Source organism: Apaloderma vittatum, unplaced genomic scaffold (assembly GCF_000703405.1).
Source record: "Apaloderma vittatum isolate BGI_N311 unplaced genomic scaffold, ASM70340v1 scaffold20560, whole genome shotgun sequence".
In the NCBI taxonomy this organism is placed as follows: domain Eukaryota; kingdom Metazoa; phylum Chordata; class Aves; order Trogoniformes; family Trogonidae; genus Apaloderma; species Apaloderma vittatum.
In genome coordinates this window covers 56,827-74,725 of record NW_009694276.1, presented here as the reverse complement: position 1 = coordinate 74,725, position 17,899 = coordinate 56,827, and the positions used below count along the sequence as shown (strand labels likewise).

Sequence of the window (17,899 nt, the reverse complement as noted above, 5' to 3'; positions counted from 1 at the left end):
GAGTTTCTTGGTTCATTCCTTTCACATTACTAAGATTAATGTGAAAACAAATGAAGTAGTTTCTTCAGCTGTGGAAATGTCATACGAGATTGCATCACTATAACAAAACAGAAAGCAAAATGAGAACTGTTACTTATTATTGTTACACTGATTTGGTGCTAAACTTTGATCTAAAGGTAGTTTCTGCTGTATTCAGTAAATTGTATGCAAAACGTTTTGCCAGGTAAACTTTTTCCCTCTACCACATTAATCCCTGGTTATTTTGTCATTTAAACAGTTTTCTGATTGAAACAGATCCTTGTGCAAGTTGCAGTGAATAATAGATTCAGTGGCGCAGGACAAAGCATAAACTTGTGAGATGCAAAGTGGTGTATGGTTTAAAGTTAAGAGCAGAAAGCTGCCATGTGCTTTTCTTACTTGGACAGCATTCTTTTGAAGCTGTCCTGGGATTTCCACACATGCTTTGGCTATTTCTTCTAAGTATGTTAACCGGTCTTTGTACTTCTATCAGTCAACCTCGGATAATTCAACTAGAAACAAGACATGAACTTGATAAGGACACCTGTTCAAGTCAGCTGATTCTAGCTGCGCCCTGTCCATTTTATATTAATGGTTGTTTTTATCTCCTGCACACATATTTAAGTGGGTATTTATTAAATTCATTTTCCAGATTATGACAGGGAGTTTACTCGTTTGCCACCTTGTCTTGATAATTGCATACTGATTTCTTCTTTACATTTAGGATATGATGCTTCAGCTGTTTCGGGGACTGGATTTTCTGCATTCACATCGCGTGGTGCATCGGGACCTGAAACCCCAAAATATTCTTGTAACCAGCAACGGGCAGATAAAGTTAGCTGACTTTGGCCTTGCACGAATCTACAGTTTTCAGATGGCTCTTACCTCAGTGGTAAGTTTCTGGATATCAATATCACTTTTATTTTACTTTAATGCAGCAGTGTGCTTCAATTTCTCTGTTCCTGGCTTTTCGTCCTGTGTTGTAATGCTGCTTCTAAAACCATTTTTGCAGATGAAGTTACTTCCATCTCTGAAACCAATTGCTTTCCAGCCAGGGTTGAATTTGTTGTGGCTACTTTGTACAAGTGATCAATCACCGATTACTGGCTCTGAATTAAATCATGACTGATCACTGAAGGATAGGTATGTGCTAGCTTTCTGAAACTCCGTCAGTCTAGCTTCTGTTAAACGCTGACTGACTTTGCGCCTTAAGCCAGGTAGGTAGAGGGAAAGTTTCTGGAGCACCTTTTCAGATAAAGCCCTTGCAGATTCCCAGGTACTTTGCCTGAAAAAATACACAGATGCTTATGAAAATACCACACTGTCATGCCTCTGATTTTCCATCTCTGTGAAGACAGGCTCATTGCTCGCTCCCATATATGACAGCCCCAACAGGGCTGTGCTGGAGGCGGCTCAAGTGGCCCTGGCAGCCAAAACCACAGCTGTTTCCCAAGCCAGCTGTTAAAGAGCGCCTCCAGGATCTCTAGGCCCCCTGCCACTGCTGCCCCTCTCCCCGCAGCTCTCCTGGTTGTCCTGGACTCAGGCATGAGCTCGCTCCCAGAAGGTCTGGCCCTCTCCTGCATTAATGCTGGCAGAGGAGCCCTGCCAGCTCCTTGCTTTTTGACCCCGCTTCCATGCTCGCTGACCCTGCCCCCAGCATCGGCTGCTGGGAGCTTGGCACAGCAGCTCTGAAGCGTGCTGCGGAGTAACGGTGCTGCCCGCGTGTTGGGTGTCGTTTGGTTTGGTTGCCTGCTCCTTAAGTTTTTTGCTTTCCTTTTCTGCTCCGAGTAGCACAACTGCCACAGCAGTATCACTTAGGCTAAAGACAGAACAGAATCTGAAAGGAGTCCCCTTTGCGCTTTACATCATGTTGTAGAAATCAGCAGTAAAAAGGAATGCACTGGCATGATCAGTTACTGTTAAGAGTCTTCCCATCGTGGTGTGATGTAACTACGACAGCCTGGGTTCTGGCTTCGGTGTGAATGAAGGCAGGAAGCAATAGAAAATGGTATCAGCATCTTGCTAAACATAGAAAAGTATCCTCGCCGCATAAAGCATATGTAAACTTGTGTTTTGGTGCTGGTTTGGTTGGTTTTTTTTTTCATTGACTGCAGGATGTAGCCTAATCCAAAGTTGAAAGAACGTCTCTGCTGAGGTTAGTGGGGACAGATCATGCTGTAAGTTAAAATAGAGCTTTGAAGAAAAGGAGAGAAAGGTTGTTCCTAAATTGCTGTATTTTTTCTTTTCCCAGTTATCAGTCAGTAACTGTCTCAAAGAGTATTTCTGTTGAGCCATAAAATTCTTTAAGCTAAAATTGTGTTGTAAGGTTTCCAGCAGGGTGGTTTTTAAAAGTTCTACATAAAATGAGGAAAAAATACCTACAGAACTGAGCAGGAGTTTGCACATAGTCATGTAGCCTGCATAGGAAGGAAGGCTGAAAGACCCAGAAACAGAGTGCATCTACTGAAGTAAAAACATACCAAGACCTGCTTGTAAGAGAACACTGCCGGAATTGCTGTGCAGAGGTTGTAGGCGTGCTTGAGTATCAAATCCTTGCAAGCTAGAAACGGTATTTCAAAACCCATTAGGTGGTACTCCCTGTGCTCTGTGAGCAGTTGTTCAGACTAAGGGATGATCAACATGCAAGTCTGCGCTGTGGTGACACAACCGTTCAATTGTCATTGCAGCAATGCTAAAATAATTGAATTATTCAGTGACTAGTGACACATAAACTATATGGACATAGGCGTGAGTAATAGCTTTCACACTTACTGTATCGTTATTTTCGCATTAAAAAACCCAAACTATGACTATGGCTTTTTTAAATTAGAAATTTGTTGATTGTAAAACACTTGGTGTTTAACACCTTCAAAATCAACTTTTGTCTGTGTATGTAGAAAGCCATAGCGGCTGTTGCTTACAATGTGAAAATGTGGTATGGTCTTAAATGTCACTCTCCATTGCTCCTACAGACTGTGTACTGGTTAGAAACTTCTACTTAATGTGTGTTAGCTGAAACAGGCCATTGGGTTTCCTTTTCTGAATGTAGCTTTTACCTTTGGCTAGTTGTTTTGTTGCGCAAATTCTTTTTTTTTCCTTCCATTAAAACTCTGTGCAGGAAAAAAAAAGCTTAGAGAAAAAAGCAACTTCATTATTAACTTTTTCTTATTTTTCAAACATAAAAGTGTACTTGACTTTACTGTTCCCAAAACAGTCTAAGTTGCAGTTCTTCACCAGGCAGTGAGTAAACTTTCACTGACTTTGGCAGGACAGGCTCTGTTGTGAAGTGTTTGCAGAAAAAAAAAAAAAGTTGCATTATAAAAGGCAACATATATCCACATGTTTATTAATTAATAAATGCCCTAGCTTGCAAGGATTTGTTTTGGAGTCGTATTGAAAAGTGATAGCGCAGACAGCCCGGTGATAAAAGGCGCATTGCATACGCTATCGTTGAGATCGACACGAGGGCTCAGCAGCATTTCCTTCAGAAGAGAAGCTTACTGCAACAAGATAAACTACGAGAATCATCTTTTGAAGTATCAGATCATTCCCAAGATGCATCCTCATTCATTGCTCACAAAGAAACTCTTCAGATGGGACAAAAAAGAGCCTGTCGTGAAAGTAATCCAGTAAAAACTGATCCAACCCAAGTACTCCGGGAGCTGCAAAGAGCAACTTCAAAGCAGTCCCTGCTAGCCAGTTATTTCCACAGAGCCCTTCTGGCAGATCAGCCGTCCAGGCATACTGCTGTCATTTAAGGAAACCTCTTGATATTTCTGCCTGTGAATGAATAAAAGATTGAAACTAATGTTACAGGGGCTTGCGGGGGCAGGGTGGAGATCACCGCTCCCGGCTGTAGTCGGACTGAGAACTGATACAGGTTTGAAATAATAGCACCAGAAAGAATGAGGTCGGGCGGGGATGTCTCGGATGGTGGTAATAGGGCACACTCTGGTTTCAGACAAAGTTACGCTCTTTTTCAAGTGTTGGCCTTGGCCCTTGGGGGCATTTTGAATGGGCTTGCTGGTAATAGAGAAGCTCCGTAGGGCAGAGGAGGTGGATTGATGTGATGACGTAATTTTAGAGCTTGGTGGCAAAAGCTTTCTCTGAGGAAAGAGCAAGTGGCTGGCTTTAAGATCTGAGGTTATATTATGACGAAGAAATTAGCCATTTATCTATTTTTGTTGACTTCTAACTGCCTTAGAGAAAGGAAATGGTACTGAATCATGGCACACGAGAACGCTGTGCGATAAGCGCCCGCGGTTGTGATCACGGTGTCTAGTGGAGCTGAGGCTGTCCAGCTTTTCAATTCTGACCTGCGTCAGGATCTGAGTGAGACTGGCAAAATGTTTAGTGTTTGTAACACACTCTTCACACTTTCTTTAAAAACATACGTGCTTTACGTTAGATGGCAGCGCTACCGATTAGCTTTATTTCCCATGAAATGCAAACAAAATTGTTTCATGTCTTCCTTTAAAAAAAGCAACAACACATGTTCAGGTTTGCTGAACATCAGAAAGGAAAAGAGATCACTTTCTCCGCTGGTGCTCTAAGTTGTTGAATACCAGACTCAGCTAAATCGATGATTAAAAAGAGAAGACACAAAAACTCCTGCAATTACTGTCAGTGAATAAATTTAGATTATGCTAGCATTTTATTTGAGTGTTTCTTCAGGTTAAAAACTTTCCATCCGTTTCTGGCAGTCACTTCAGCACAAATGGTTTACATGTCACATCATGCCAGAACTTGGATTTCATTTTGTCCGTATAGTAGCAAGGAAGCATAAAATAATTTTCACTAACTGGGCTTACTTTATAAAAATAAATGTATAGATTAGTTACAACAACATAAACAACAACCAAAAGAAGGTAGAAAAACCCTTTTCCAAAGAGGAAGGAGTGCTTTCCTGTTTTCTGCCCACTGTTGCATTGTAATTTTCTAACAAATGCCACCTGTTAGTAAACAATGTGAGTGTAAACTCTTGTCTGAGCTAATATGGTAGTTGAGAGCACCGTCAGAGAACTTCCTTTTGTTTTGCCTTGTGTTCAGGTTTTTTCCCTTCGTTTTATGTCCTCATCCTGATGCTCTGCTTTCCAAAACCCGCCTATTTATGTGTCTGTAGCGCACCCCGCGGAGTTCGTTCCCATGTAGGGTAGGTTCCAGCAGACCTGGAGTGTGTTGCAGTGCGGCTTTATCCGGAGGTGCGCTGGCCATCCCTAAATGGATCAGACCGAGCAATCGTTTAAAGCTCACTCTTAACATCAAACAGAGGAGTGGACCCATGGCAATTAATCAAGCACCTGCCTCTGATAAATCAAAGGCAAAATCTGGGCTGGCTTTAGGAGTGTGTTTAGTAGCACGAATACCGTGACACTAGAATTTCTCTCATTCATAATTTGATAAGAGCATAAATCTTCCTCCGTCGGGCAGGTGGAAGTGACGTTCTTTTGATATGCACTGAGCCTTCCCTGTGGTGGGGAAGCATGTCACCTGAGATCTGAGCCTCCATCTCCAGTTCTTTCTTCATGGTGCATTTCTCTAGGGCACTCAAATGCCCCAGAAAAGAAAGATGAGTCACAGGCAGACGTCCAGAGGATCCAGATACGTGTTGTCGAGCTTGTTAGTGCTGCTGCTGAAAAGTCGTGGCTGCTTAGGAATGCAGTGATTAAATTGGTTGGCTTTTTTAAGGAAAAGCTATCTTCCCTGCTAACACCGAGTTCTGCATAAAAGGTCCGTGGATCTGGCTTTGTGAAGAAACGAGTGAAGTTCCCTGATACTTTCACATCTGGATAGCTGAAGGAATGTTTATTGCGTCCTCCCAAACAGCCTATAGGAAAGTTATTTCCATTTCCCTATAGGAAAGTTATTTCCATTGCATAAAATGAGTCATTTGTCTCCGGAGCCATCTTAAGACCAGAAGTCATTATCGGCACATTGACAGTCAAGCCTGAAGCTGACTAAAACCATTTTAATATATATTTACGTTGACTTCACTCAGATCACTAAAAGGGCTCAGTTCACTAAAAGGGCTCAAATTTATATGAAAATAATGAGGAAAAAATAGCTTGCTCAATGTCACAATATTATCAAAGGGCAATACAGAAACACACAGGGACAAAGTTGGGAAAGTAGAGTAGAAGTTTATTTTATTCATCTCCATTATGATCATATAAGACCATTTTCAAAACTATTAATTTTTGTTGCCCGTCATAAAAAACTTAAAAGTTTTAAGACTTGCCTGAAAGAGCAGTACTATCTGCTCTCATAAAGAGACAGAGGATTTATGGCGAGGTGGTTATTTTTAGAAATACATCCTAGAGAGAATATTCTAAGGATGCCGTTTCACAGTCAGCATAAGCAGATGTAACATTGCTGCTGCTGCTGCTGAAAGGATGGTCCTGCTTTTGACCATCGCTTCCCTCGCGTCGGCGTTAGTGGTCGCACCCTTGCAGTCCCACTGAGAATGAGCCCCTTGAAGAGCAGTTGTTCCTTCTCAGGTGGGTTAGCAGATGCAAGTCACCGTGCAGCCACATGACGGAAAGCGCAGACACGCAGGGGAGGGTGAGCAGAAAGATGGGGTCATCCCCTCCATAGACACCACAGTGTTGGATTTGTGCAGTCAGTTATGAAACCACGTCTGCAGTCTTCAGCTGGGGACTTGAGTACCTAAACTAACTCAAAGGCAGAAATGTTTTCCAGAACCTCACCACTCACGCAGTCTTAGACAGTTCTGAAGATATTAGATGAACCAGTTACTGGTGCATTTAAGGCTCTTACTGTATCCAACTTTAACCAGACCTCTAAGGGCATTCGTATCGATGTTTGAAATATTTTCTACCCCATCAGTGCCAAGGCCTGGGCTCAGGGCTCGCTGCTGTTCCCCCACAGCTGATGCCACAACTCACCCTCGAGACCTGTCAGGAATGCAGGGAATGCAACCCGCTGCTCTGGTTCAGGCCCAGGTTTATCATCAACCATAAAAAGCCTATCTTTTAATCTTTCAAAGAAAGTAAATTATTTCATAGTGAACAAGCAAATTGGCTCCACATGAGAATATTTTCTCTGCCTGAAAACTCCTTTTCAGAGCTGCAAACATTAGAATATGTATCATGTGATGACGGAGTTTGTCCACACTGAGCTGAGCATGTTCTGCAGCCCTGCAGCTGCACCAGTACAGCCTTGCAAAATGAATTTACCTTGTGCCGGTGAATAAAGGGAACACAGGTATGACTTTGGGCACGGTTCGTGTCAGAAAAGAGGAAGTTTCTGCTGGGCTTGGCCAAAGGTTGACTGTGCACACTATCAAAAGATGATTTCCCACAGAGGATGCTTAGGAAGGAGAGTAAGAACCAACTTTCAGCAGTCAGAAACTTCACAATTTCCAGTGCTGCAGATTATATCTGGTTCATTGTCCTAATAATTACTGAAGTATGCATTCACCATAAATTAATCTTTGTACTTTTTGAGCCTTTTAGACTTTGGGCTGCAACTAGTTTCTGCACTGTAAGAAAAGCTCTTTATTTTGTTTTTAATCTGACATCTGATAATTTTACTTAGGTTCCTCTTAATCCTGCTTTTGTGAGGCATTCTCTTTTTACCTCTGGGTGAAATCTGGTTGTTTTGCAGCACTACAGTTCCATTGGTGCAAGAAAAAATGCACTCAGTGCAAATAGGCCTTCGCATCTTGATGTGAAGATAAAATGTTCTTTTTTTCCTTTTATCTTTATTTTCCTCTCTTTCACTTAAGAAGATGCAGTAGATATTGTTAGTAGTGGTACGGTACTGACCTACAGTTTTCATAGAAATATCTGGTGAATGGAATTTAAGATGCAGAAGAACTGAATTTGTGAGGAGCAGTCTGTGCTTAATCTGCTAACAAAGTGGTTGGGGGAAGGTTGTAAAAAGGAGAAAGAAGGCAGAGAATGACTACTGTGTATTTTCTCTATACTATAAAAGAGCATCCTGCTATTGTGTGACCGTACTTCTATGTTCTGTTTTCAGATATAAAAATATGTGGTGCATTTCCCCTACCCAGTGATTTACATCTTCTTTGTACTATTTCTCTGTTGATTTAAGCGGGTCTGTTTTTACATCTACTCCCAGAGATAATTGAGTGGGTTGGATTGTAAAAACAATTTGATTGTTTGACAAGGTCTCTCCCTGTGTATTTACAAAACTGTTCCCACATAATTTCAAACCATCCCGAAACACTAAAACGCGGCCCCAGGATACGCTCTTATCAGAGCACGCAGGGGGAGCAGGCACGGACCTGTTGGGCCTTGAGAGGGAGGCAGCGGGACGAAGAGGAGCAGAGGAGAGAGCTCTCTCTCCTTGAAGCCCGTGCTGTGCCGGAGAGACGGCAGGTGCCTGTACCTGGCTCACAGAACTGCTCTTAGGGCCTAGCACGTAAGAAAATCGAGTTGCTCACACATTTTTGCAGTGAAACGGAAGTATCTGTAAATTTTCTCTGCACAGTGGCCAAAGTCCTGCTGTGGAAGGTGTTTCTAACTGAAAATTCCCATGTACACCTGCGGAAATTTCTCTTAGCCTAACAATTTTTAGTGCTTTTTCGGTGTTGCTCCTGTGGAACTGTAGAGCTTAAAAGCATAAGAGACGTGAAAACATCCAGTCTTTTTGTGCCAAGAAATAGCAATTCCATCACTTCCCAGGGGAGCCTCTTCCCAAACCTCTATGGAATCACCCTCAGGAAGTTTCCTTGGTGTCCAGCCTTCAGCTTCCCATTCCTAATTTAACTCCATGGTATTCTTTGATACTATATGCTGAATGGCAGCAGACGGCCAAGACCTTGCAGGTGGCTCCCTGCATTAAGAAACCAGTTACGTATTACTGTATACATTCGTCCCTGCACAATGTGAAAAGATGATACTTCATTTGATAAACAGTGGAAGTATAAAAGTCCTAGATTATCTGCTTTTCAGGAAGTTATAGGGCACCAGTGAATTAGACAAGTTCTCTCTCGACTTCCCATCATCTAGAATTAAGTGGATAAATGCAGGGGAAAATATGTTACGCTAAAAGAATTATTGGGCTACATGGTGATTTCCTCAGTTTCAGGGATCTTACAAATAGCTTGGTAAAAAGCTATGTCACTAAGCACCGCATCTACACGTCTCTTGAATACCGCCAGGCATTCCCGGTGAACTTCTTCAGATAATAGTTAAGTAATATTTTTTAATCCAATTGGAATATCAGTAACATTGAGATAGATGCAAGCTAAGTGTTAGGTTGTAACAGCATTATTTCTACTGACTGATTCCATGGAAGAGCTATTTAGTTCATTCTGGTGTAAAGCCTGGCACTTCTTAGGGGAACAAAAACTTTAGCTCTTTGGTAGGATTGGCTACAAAGTATGGAAAACTAGTATTTTTTTCACAAAATATTGAGACCATTCATGAAAACCCAGATATTTCTGGTCTTTTTTGAACAGTGGGATTGAGTTGTTCAAGTGCAAGAAAGGAGCATGGCATGAATTACATGTCAGAGCGCACAGTCGTGCTGAAGGTTTTGAAGTTCCAGTAAAAAACAGATAGGGAAACCTTTGAATATTTTTTTTTAATTTCAGGGAGTACTTTTTCAGGTCTTCTGTTGGAATCGAAGTACAATCAAACACACTTTTCCTGACAATTCCATATTTTTAACAGCTTCACTGTGAGTAACTGAGTAAATTTCTTCGAATAATCACTAAGAGTAATGTATATTTCTTACGTTCATTAGAGGCAGCGGAGCTTTGGCTCCCTTGCAAATGTGTTACTGATCACTTCAAAGAATATGCTTCCATCACTGGTACTGTAACACCAGTACATCTCAGTGGAAGATTCAGCTGATGCTTTTTAACCCTGCTTGATTGGGATATGTAATCTTCACAGGATTCTTACGTGTTCTGCTTTGTATTGCATTGGCAAGGACAGAGTCAAGTCATTCTTAAAATGGAGAAGCTGATTGCTGGGAATCTGATAACTCGGTGTGCAGCTTCATGTGCTGGGTCGATCTGAGTGCCGTGTTACATTAAGAAAAAGCACATCTCAAAACATGCTCAGTATAACATATAAACAGAGAGAGTCAGAGGTATATGTGTATCATCCTAATTTGATAGTATTTTCCTTAATTTTGTTTGCGTATTTATATTCTGGCTCCATAAAATGAAAACCAGCTTGAAAACATGGCTAAAGAAATGGAAGTGCTTTACTGGGTTACATTTTCTTATGGCTCTTGCAGTCGGTCATAAGAGCCGCATACTAAAGCTGGTATAAATCAGCCTGGCTTCATTGAACTAAGCCAATTTATAAGGCAAATAAGAGGGTCTGTCTTTAACTCAACAGTACATTTGATTTATTTTCATTTTATATTTAAATTTTGTGCTTAATTGTCTTCCTGTTTCCCTCTCGCTGTCTGGTGCTGCTCAGACACTATTGCTTTGAAATGAATGGGACTATTTAAGTTAATAAAGATGCAGCTGGCACTGTGCAGATTCAGTGCTACTAAGCTATGGATAGATTTAAGTGATTAGTGACACTAAAGACATCCTGCACCTTATGTAATCTAAAGACCAGAAGAATTAAATATGGAGGGGCCTGTGCACGGTATCAGTTCTTGTGGGAAAATATGCTTCAGTGACTTACTGGCACTGGTTTTGGAATGTGGCATTTAAAAGTACCTTTTTACAGTGGGAAAGAATTTGATCAAGAATAAACAGTCTGACCTTGCTAAATGGACCAAAGTCTGTGCATAGTTCGAGAAAACTAGTTTTCACCAGTCTGCGGGGGGAAGAAATCAGTTTATAAAAAATGCATCTAGATTTTCTAGAAAAAAAAACCATGTAGATGGAACAGAGTGAAAAAAATTGCTATTCAGCTATGGAATTCTCTGGTTTGTGGGAAGTTGACTATGAATTTTAAACATGGTTCAAACCATAGTTTCAGAGGACATTAAAAGCAGACACTCATAAGTTTTAGCCAGAAGAACTCAAGTCATATGTGGGATAAGTGAATAATTTTCTGTAGAATCAAGGCCATTTGTATTACCATCAATATCTGAAAATGTAAAAAACATGAATTTGCAGTAAAACTGAATTTATAGTATGAGCTACGTTTTAAACACTAAGCTTGGTATCTCTAGCCAAAGTCACCTGACTAGCAAGAATCCTTTGATACAAATGAAGAAGAATGCGGAGCGAGACGATGACTCCACTTTGGGTTTAGCTTCAGGTTTTGCTGCTGTGAACTGGCACACCGTTATCGAATCCCCGTGCCGTGAAATCCTCACCTCAACGCAGTCAGTGGAAACATCCCCGTAACTTCGCTGTGGCCAGGGCTCTCATTCCACGTTTTCACATTCTATTTGAAAATTACAGACACTTTCTCTGAACAAATACTCAAGCTGCTGTGGAGGACTGGAGTATACCATGACCTTTGGAAATGGTGCTGATGTAAGTGCCTGTCCAGTTCACAGGCTTTGGCCACAGAATACTCACAGATACTCTGGGGAATAGGACCTCTTTGGTTTTTTTCCCTGGTGTTAACACAACGAAACATCATTTTAAAATTCACAAGGCCTTGCAGGTGATCCATTTTTAGTGCAAGAATGAATGACAAATCTTAAAACAGTTCAAGAATATGAAGAAACAACATTGAAAGACATTGTTGAATAATACTATGAGTACGCAATTTAAAAACTGTAGTAGCCAGTTGAGATCCACTAAGAGACCAATCATCACTGCATACAAATGAAAGTGTATCCATAACTGCAGTTATGAGCAAAACTACTGAAATGGCAACATTTCTGTGTTATAGAACTAAATTTGAGGTATAAACAGATGAAACTGTTTAAAAAGCAGCATTAGATAAAACAAGTGAATCAAAGGAAAAAAATGTTTGCATCAGGTAAGTTGAGATTAAAAATCAGAAAGTGTGTACGTTAGATTTTGACAAGTTTGGGTAAAGACTGTATTAAGCCAGAAAAGAATAAAGCCTCTCTCAATGTAAACACTGTTTTCAGATTTTTATAGTCAGTGTAAACATCTCCTGAACTTAGCCGGAGTTTCCTGAATTCTGTCGCGCTCCACTTTGTGTTTACAACATCAGCTATATATTTACCCTGCAGACATTTCTTGAGGCCCTGAAGGGGTTGCAGTTCCCACCCTGCTCTGAGAAGGCTCTGTGCATTTTCTGTGGGCAGGCACAGCCAAAATGCTGGCGGCTGCACTCTGCCAGCGTCAAACCGCCAGGTTCTGAAAATGGGACTCGCAGGCTGCTCACTCTGGAAGTGTGCACCCACTTGTCTCCTTTGCAGGCTTGGCCATTACCACTAGTTCACAGAAACGCGAGGACAAGAACTACAGCTGTTCCTAGAATTTACAAGCGATGATACTTCTTTCTCCGCAGTTTGGGTTTTTTTCGCTTTATATATACATGTTCTCATTTCCCTTCTATTCGAGCGATGTTTGTCATCCAGATCTGCCTGATAGCTCCAGCCCTCACCTTTTTAAAGAAATTTTATTACCAAGAATGGATTCACCAGGAAGGGATCAAGCAGCGATTATTCACCCTTCTCTACGTCCTTAGTCTGCAGGAGAGTGTGTAAATACCGAGTTGTCGGAGAGGAGAACTGCTACACTTGTGCAGAACTTACTTTTCCTGCAGCTGATAAACCACAAGAGTAATCTGACCCTCACACTATTAGCAAGTAAAATGCATAAATCTTTCTAAAACTCTTAGACTAACACCAAACTGAAGGGCTATTATACTGATTAGAAATCAAAATGTTTGTGATAAGTGGATGCTCATTCTTACTTCACTGAGTGCGGTATCACTGTGTGTATTCTGTTACTCTTCCCCCTGGGTTTTCCACTAGTAAGTTTTTCTTGCAGTTTGTCACATCAATGAATGAAAAAAGGATATCTGACAATAAGATAACTATGAACATCTTCCCATATCATAGGCATGTACAATGAAAAATATGCACAATATCTGAAATTTTTAAAATCATATTAAAAACCAAAAGATCTTTTTCCTCTGTACATTCAGTAGCATCACAAGCAGTGGTACTAGGCTACAGTACACAGGTAACTCGTATGAAAAAGTGGAAGGTATTTTCTACTTTATCCTGAAGAACAGCTAAAGGTGAAGGGAACTATGCATTTTTTAATTTTATATGCATTGAAAAAGGCTTTCCTTTAATTTGAAGTTAGTTATGATTTGAATACATTTTTTTCAGTGTTGCTAGTCAGTTCATCGTGGCAGAGAAGCTTTCACCTTGTACCTTGAGCAGATGTCCACATTAGATTTACGTTAGGTTAGTAACATGAATGACTCAATAGACAGTAGCTGTAGTTACGCCCATAAGTCTGAGAAGACAGTGTGAGTATTGAACAGATAGTCATATCTTTTGGATCTAACACTTCCTTCTGAAGATTTTCTACATGTCCTTTAGGCTATGGAACCCATTCGGAAGTGTGAGCACAAACCTCAGTAATTCCTGGTGAGGCACATGCTGCAGTGGAGAAGAGAAGCCCTTTAATTCCAGTGGAACGTTCATTTCAGCCCTGAAATGTCCGGCTCTGAACACTGCTTTGGGTATTTCCAATAATTAAGGTGTCTGTATAAGCACCTTGTCCAAGTGCGGAACTCAAGAGAACTCTTCCTGCGTGCTTCCACCACGACCTTCAAGAAACCGCCCGTTGCAGGGCTTATACATGTGACCTTGACGTCTTCATGTACTCTCCCTCCTCTGTCTCTCTGCCGGCCCTTGTGGCACGGTTCTTTTTCCCCGTTCTTAAATATGTTTTCACAGAGGCGTTCCTCTGCTATCATTTTACTGACAGGCTCAGCCTTGGCCAGCGGCGGGGGTGGGGTTGTTCGCTGTGGGGCAGACCTCGGGGAAGCTTCGAGCAGCTGCTTGCAGAAGCCGCCCTACAGCCCCCCTCCCCGCCACTGAAATCTGGCCACGCCAGCCCAACCCACCTTGGGCAGTATTTGCACTGTAAAGGATTCCAGAGTTGGTCAGTGGAACTGAGGTTGATGGGCTGTAAAATGTGGGAAGTTATAGGACCGTCCCGTCATGGATTTATATTCTGACATCAGGAAAGAACAGCTACGCCTTTGCTGTCATAATTCCCCCAGCAGAAACAATTCCTTCTGAGATGCCCTCGTTGTGAAACAGAACATCATTGCATTACTAGCTCTACAAATGTGAATCAAGATCTAATTTTCTTTTATAGCCTTTTTTGAAGACATTTTGTCATATTACATATTTATGGCCAGGCATCAAATTTTTCAGCTAGGATAAATTCCTAGTTAATGTATTAATTCTTCCTATTAGTCAGCTTAATTATTTTAATCAAGAATTTTAACTATATCTTCTATTCTTCAGAGGAAATAAGATTTCTTTGTGTGAGTATATTACTCTGATATTTGCACATATCTGTGTGTAGTTATGCATATTGCTCTTCATTCTCAGGGTTTTTTCTCCTCAGGAACGTAATTTAAATTTTTGTAAATTAAATTACTGATTTTTTACATTAGTGTTCAAGTTTGTTTCATCAGGAAGTGAAAACAGGGAAGAAGTTTGGAGTTGAAGGAGGAGCTAGACCTCTGCTACATCTCTAGCGACTTGTCATGAGTATACTGTAATATTTTTTGTAACTGTAGTGTTCTGACTAGAAAACAGCCTGTCCTACCTCTTTCTTTGAGTTCTGCTTAGCGCAGTTCTGAACATCTTTGTTTCCCACACATGCTGGGTATTTGGTGGCACATCCCTAGCAGTCTGTGTAGGGTACATAGAGGAGCTAGGAGGAAAGAGCAAAAAAAAAGTGAGAAGGCATAAAAAGGCCAGGACGTTCATTGCATTAACAGCGAAAACGAGGCCATAAGAAATACAGTGACAAAGACTTTTTTTTTTGTTGGGTTTTGCTTGGTTTTTGTTTTGGTTTGTTTTTTTTAATTTCTTGTTGCTTTAGGCCAAGGAGTGTTTGAATTCACTTTTATTTCCAGTTGCTGCTTTTCCTTCTGGACGAAGAAGATGCAGCTTTCTTTATATGCAAGCAATTTGATTTGCCTCATAGCTGAAATTCTTTCCTAGTGAATATTTGAAATATTATACCCTGATTTTGCAATTAATATGAAAAATGACATTGGTTTTGTTCTATTCCCTGCTGAAGGTGCTTCACAGGCAGAATTGTTCCAACTCAATTAAGTACTATTTTAAAACAAAGTAAAAGACGTTCCAGAAACTTTTTAAGTCTTGCCCTCATCAAAAACATCCTGATTTGTTATATTATCTTTGTGCCCACGTGGCCACAACAGAAAATCTCATGTGGTACTTTCCATTCCTGTGATGGGTTGGTGCACAAACTAATCAAAACCACTGACATCCATGCTGATCTCTTGCAGACTCAACATGGCAGAACACCCATTTAATAAAATAAAAATGAGTGAAAATCCGTGATATTTCCTCAGCAGCCACAGAAACCACTGCATCCTATATAGGCTACTGGACTGCTCTTGGGGCCCCATCCTTTGATATCTCAAGTGGCCTTCTGTGAGTCCTCAATGTCCTCATCACCTACTGAAACTGCCATCAAAATTGGGCAGCCAGACCTTAAATGTTGCGACTTGCAGACAGGCAATTTCTATCTTGGCTTAATCTACTCAAATTGCAACCTGCTGCCGTCGGATTCCTTTGAACGGAAGAGGTAAACTACCCACACGGAAATCAGGGCCCCCGTCCCGCGTGCTGCAGTGAACTCGTTTGGTAGGACCTTACAGCATCAGATCTTTCCCCGGCAACAAAATGCACTTTTCGAGGTGTGGGGAGCAAACTTTTTGCATCACGTTAGCCAGCTGAGCATTGCTCTAACCACAGCTGAAAAACCCGGCACCGTTTTCCGGGAAAGCAGAAGTGACAAAGCGCTGCCTGTGCACCTAGGTCTCACAGCCCGAAGGCCAGCTGACACCGCGCTCTGAGTCAGAGCTGACCTTAGCATGACGGGGAACTTCAATTAGATGTCTATTGTGTTTTCAAATATAGAAGAAGGGCTTTGTATTCCACGGGTTACCCCACCGACTGAGACAAGGAAGCAGATGCTGCAAGAGCGGGTGGAAGGGGAGATTTTCATTTCTCCTGCTTTATTATAATTCAGGATCTATTCCACGTACCAGAGCCTTAAGATGTAAAGAGAAAGCCCCCAAACGTATTAGGGCCATGAGAGTTTCCCAGCAGACAGAGGTATGGATACCTACCTATAATGAAACTCCCGGCACCTTCCATGTCCCGAGAAGCAAACAGAAAGGATGGGGGAGGGAGGAGAATCGTGAAGGGAAGTCTTTCTATTTTCTTCTTTTCACGTAAAGGTTTATAATTACAGGGGAAAGTAAATTAATTACATGAATATTAAAAGGTTACTCTTCTATTCTCACATTTGGTCACAAGTTGTCTAATGAAAAGGAATGCAGGCTGGAGGGCTGCCATGCCTTTGCTTCTTTCTGCAGAGGGCCACAGGCTGAAGCAGTGATTGTGCGTGACAGATTCTGGGAACAATGAGCCTGCGCACAGATCATCCAGATGGAGCATGCTTTTCTAAATTACACCAACAACAGGGTGGCCCACAGGCAAGCAAAATAGTTAAACAATACATAATAAAGTTTTTATTTGGTATTTCCTGTGAGCCTCTGCCAGTTGCCAGGGAGTGTACTGTATTTTTCTTTTGCTGTATTAATTGTTGACCACAACTGGCAAAGACCCAAACTAGCAGGGACAGATAAGGGGGGGAAAATGGCATCTGGACACTAAAGCCTCAAGTGTACTGGGAAAAAAAAAGCACAAAAAATTACAGCATATATCTGGAATTTTCCAACTAACGATGTGCGGATGTGGTAGCGCTAGGGAAAAAGAGCCAAACTGAGCCTGCTTTGTTCACTAAGAGAGGCCCCCCTGTAACATTCCTTTTAGCTGTGCATATTTTGGCTTCAGTTGTGCAGTTTTAACTATATGCTGTGTATGGAGCAGTTCAGTTGTTGCTGCATGAATCCAACGATTTTGTTACAAGAAATAGAATTATGTCAATGGATATGCATTTTTGTTGTGAGATGTTTAAATAGAGGCTGTGTTTTAAATGTTGAATTATAGGTGTTAAGTTTTCAGAGGGAGAAAATTTTGTTAAGTACAACCCATCACAGCAACAGCTGCAAGGAGGAGACCCTCAGTAGCAGTGAATGCTGCCTTTTTAAACTCATCAATTAAATCAGCCCTTAACAGTTATCTGGTTTAGGGAAAAGCCCACAATATAGCATTAACACTTGGATAAAACCAGGAGGCAGCATGAACATGCTAGTTTGCTACGGTTTTTCTAGTTTCTTTGTCTTTATAAACAGTTAAGGTATTAGTCTTTTTAAGGAAGTTTTATACTCCTCATTTACTGTACGCAATATAGTAAGTGATTTGCTACTGGCAGTAGGCAGCAAAGAACAGAAGAAACAAGAACAGATTGCTGTTACCCTCTTCTACAGGTAAAATAGCCTTGCAGGTGTTAGGGAGCCTCTCCAAAGCAGATGGAAGCTGCTGTGAAGACTCTCAAGGTGTAGAGGGAAGAACGCCGACTGCTCTAGGCAGTGACAGGGTTTGCAGCTGCAGCAGAGCAGTCTGTAGGTCAGCTGATGGGGAAGAAACTATTGTTATGACCGTAAATTGTATATTCCTGCGGCATTTTTGGATGTACTTGGACCATCTTCCAGTGGCCAGTGGCCCTTTCTGCCACAGGCTTATTTTCACTTCCCAACTCACATGCTCTTTCTGGCATTAAGTACTTTGTTTTTTTCTCTGTTTGTGTTTTTGGTTTTAGGGAAGATTTTTTTCTGTGTTTGGTTTT

At 41.3% G+C, this 17,899-nt stretch overlaps 1 protein-coding gene across 1 annotated transcript in view; it reads left to right on the top strand.

Moving 5' to 3' along the window:
- Positions 1-742: 742 nt before the first annotated feature.
- Positions 743-17,899, top strand: part of CDK6 (cyclin-dependent kinase 6) — a gene marked incomplete at its 5' end in the record, with an annotated part of 58,157 nt that continues 41,000 nt past the window's right edge. The window contains one exon of the mRNA XM_009867255.1: positions 743-910. Coding sequence (XP_009865557.1) covers positions 743-910 — 168 coding nt within the window. The remainder of the gene's footprint in view (positions 911-17,899) is intronic.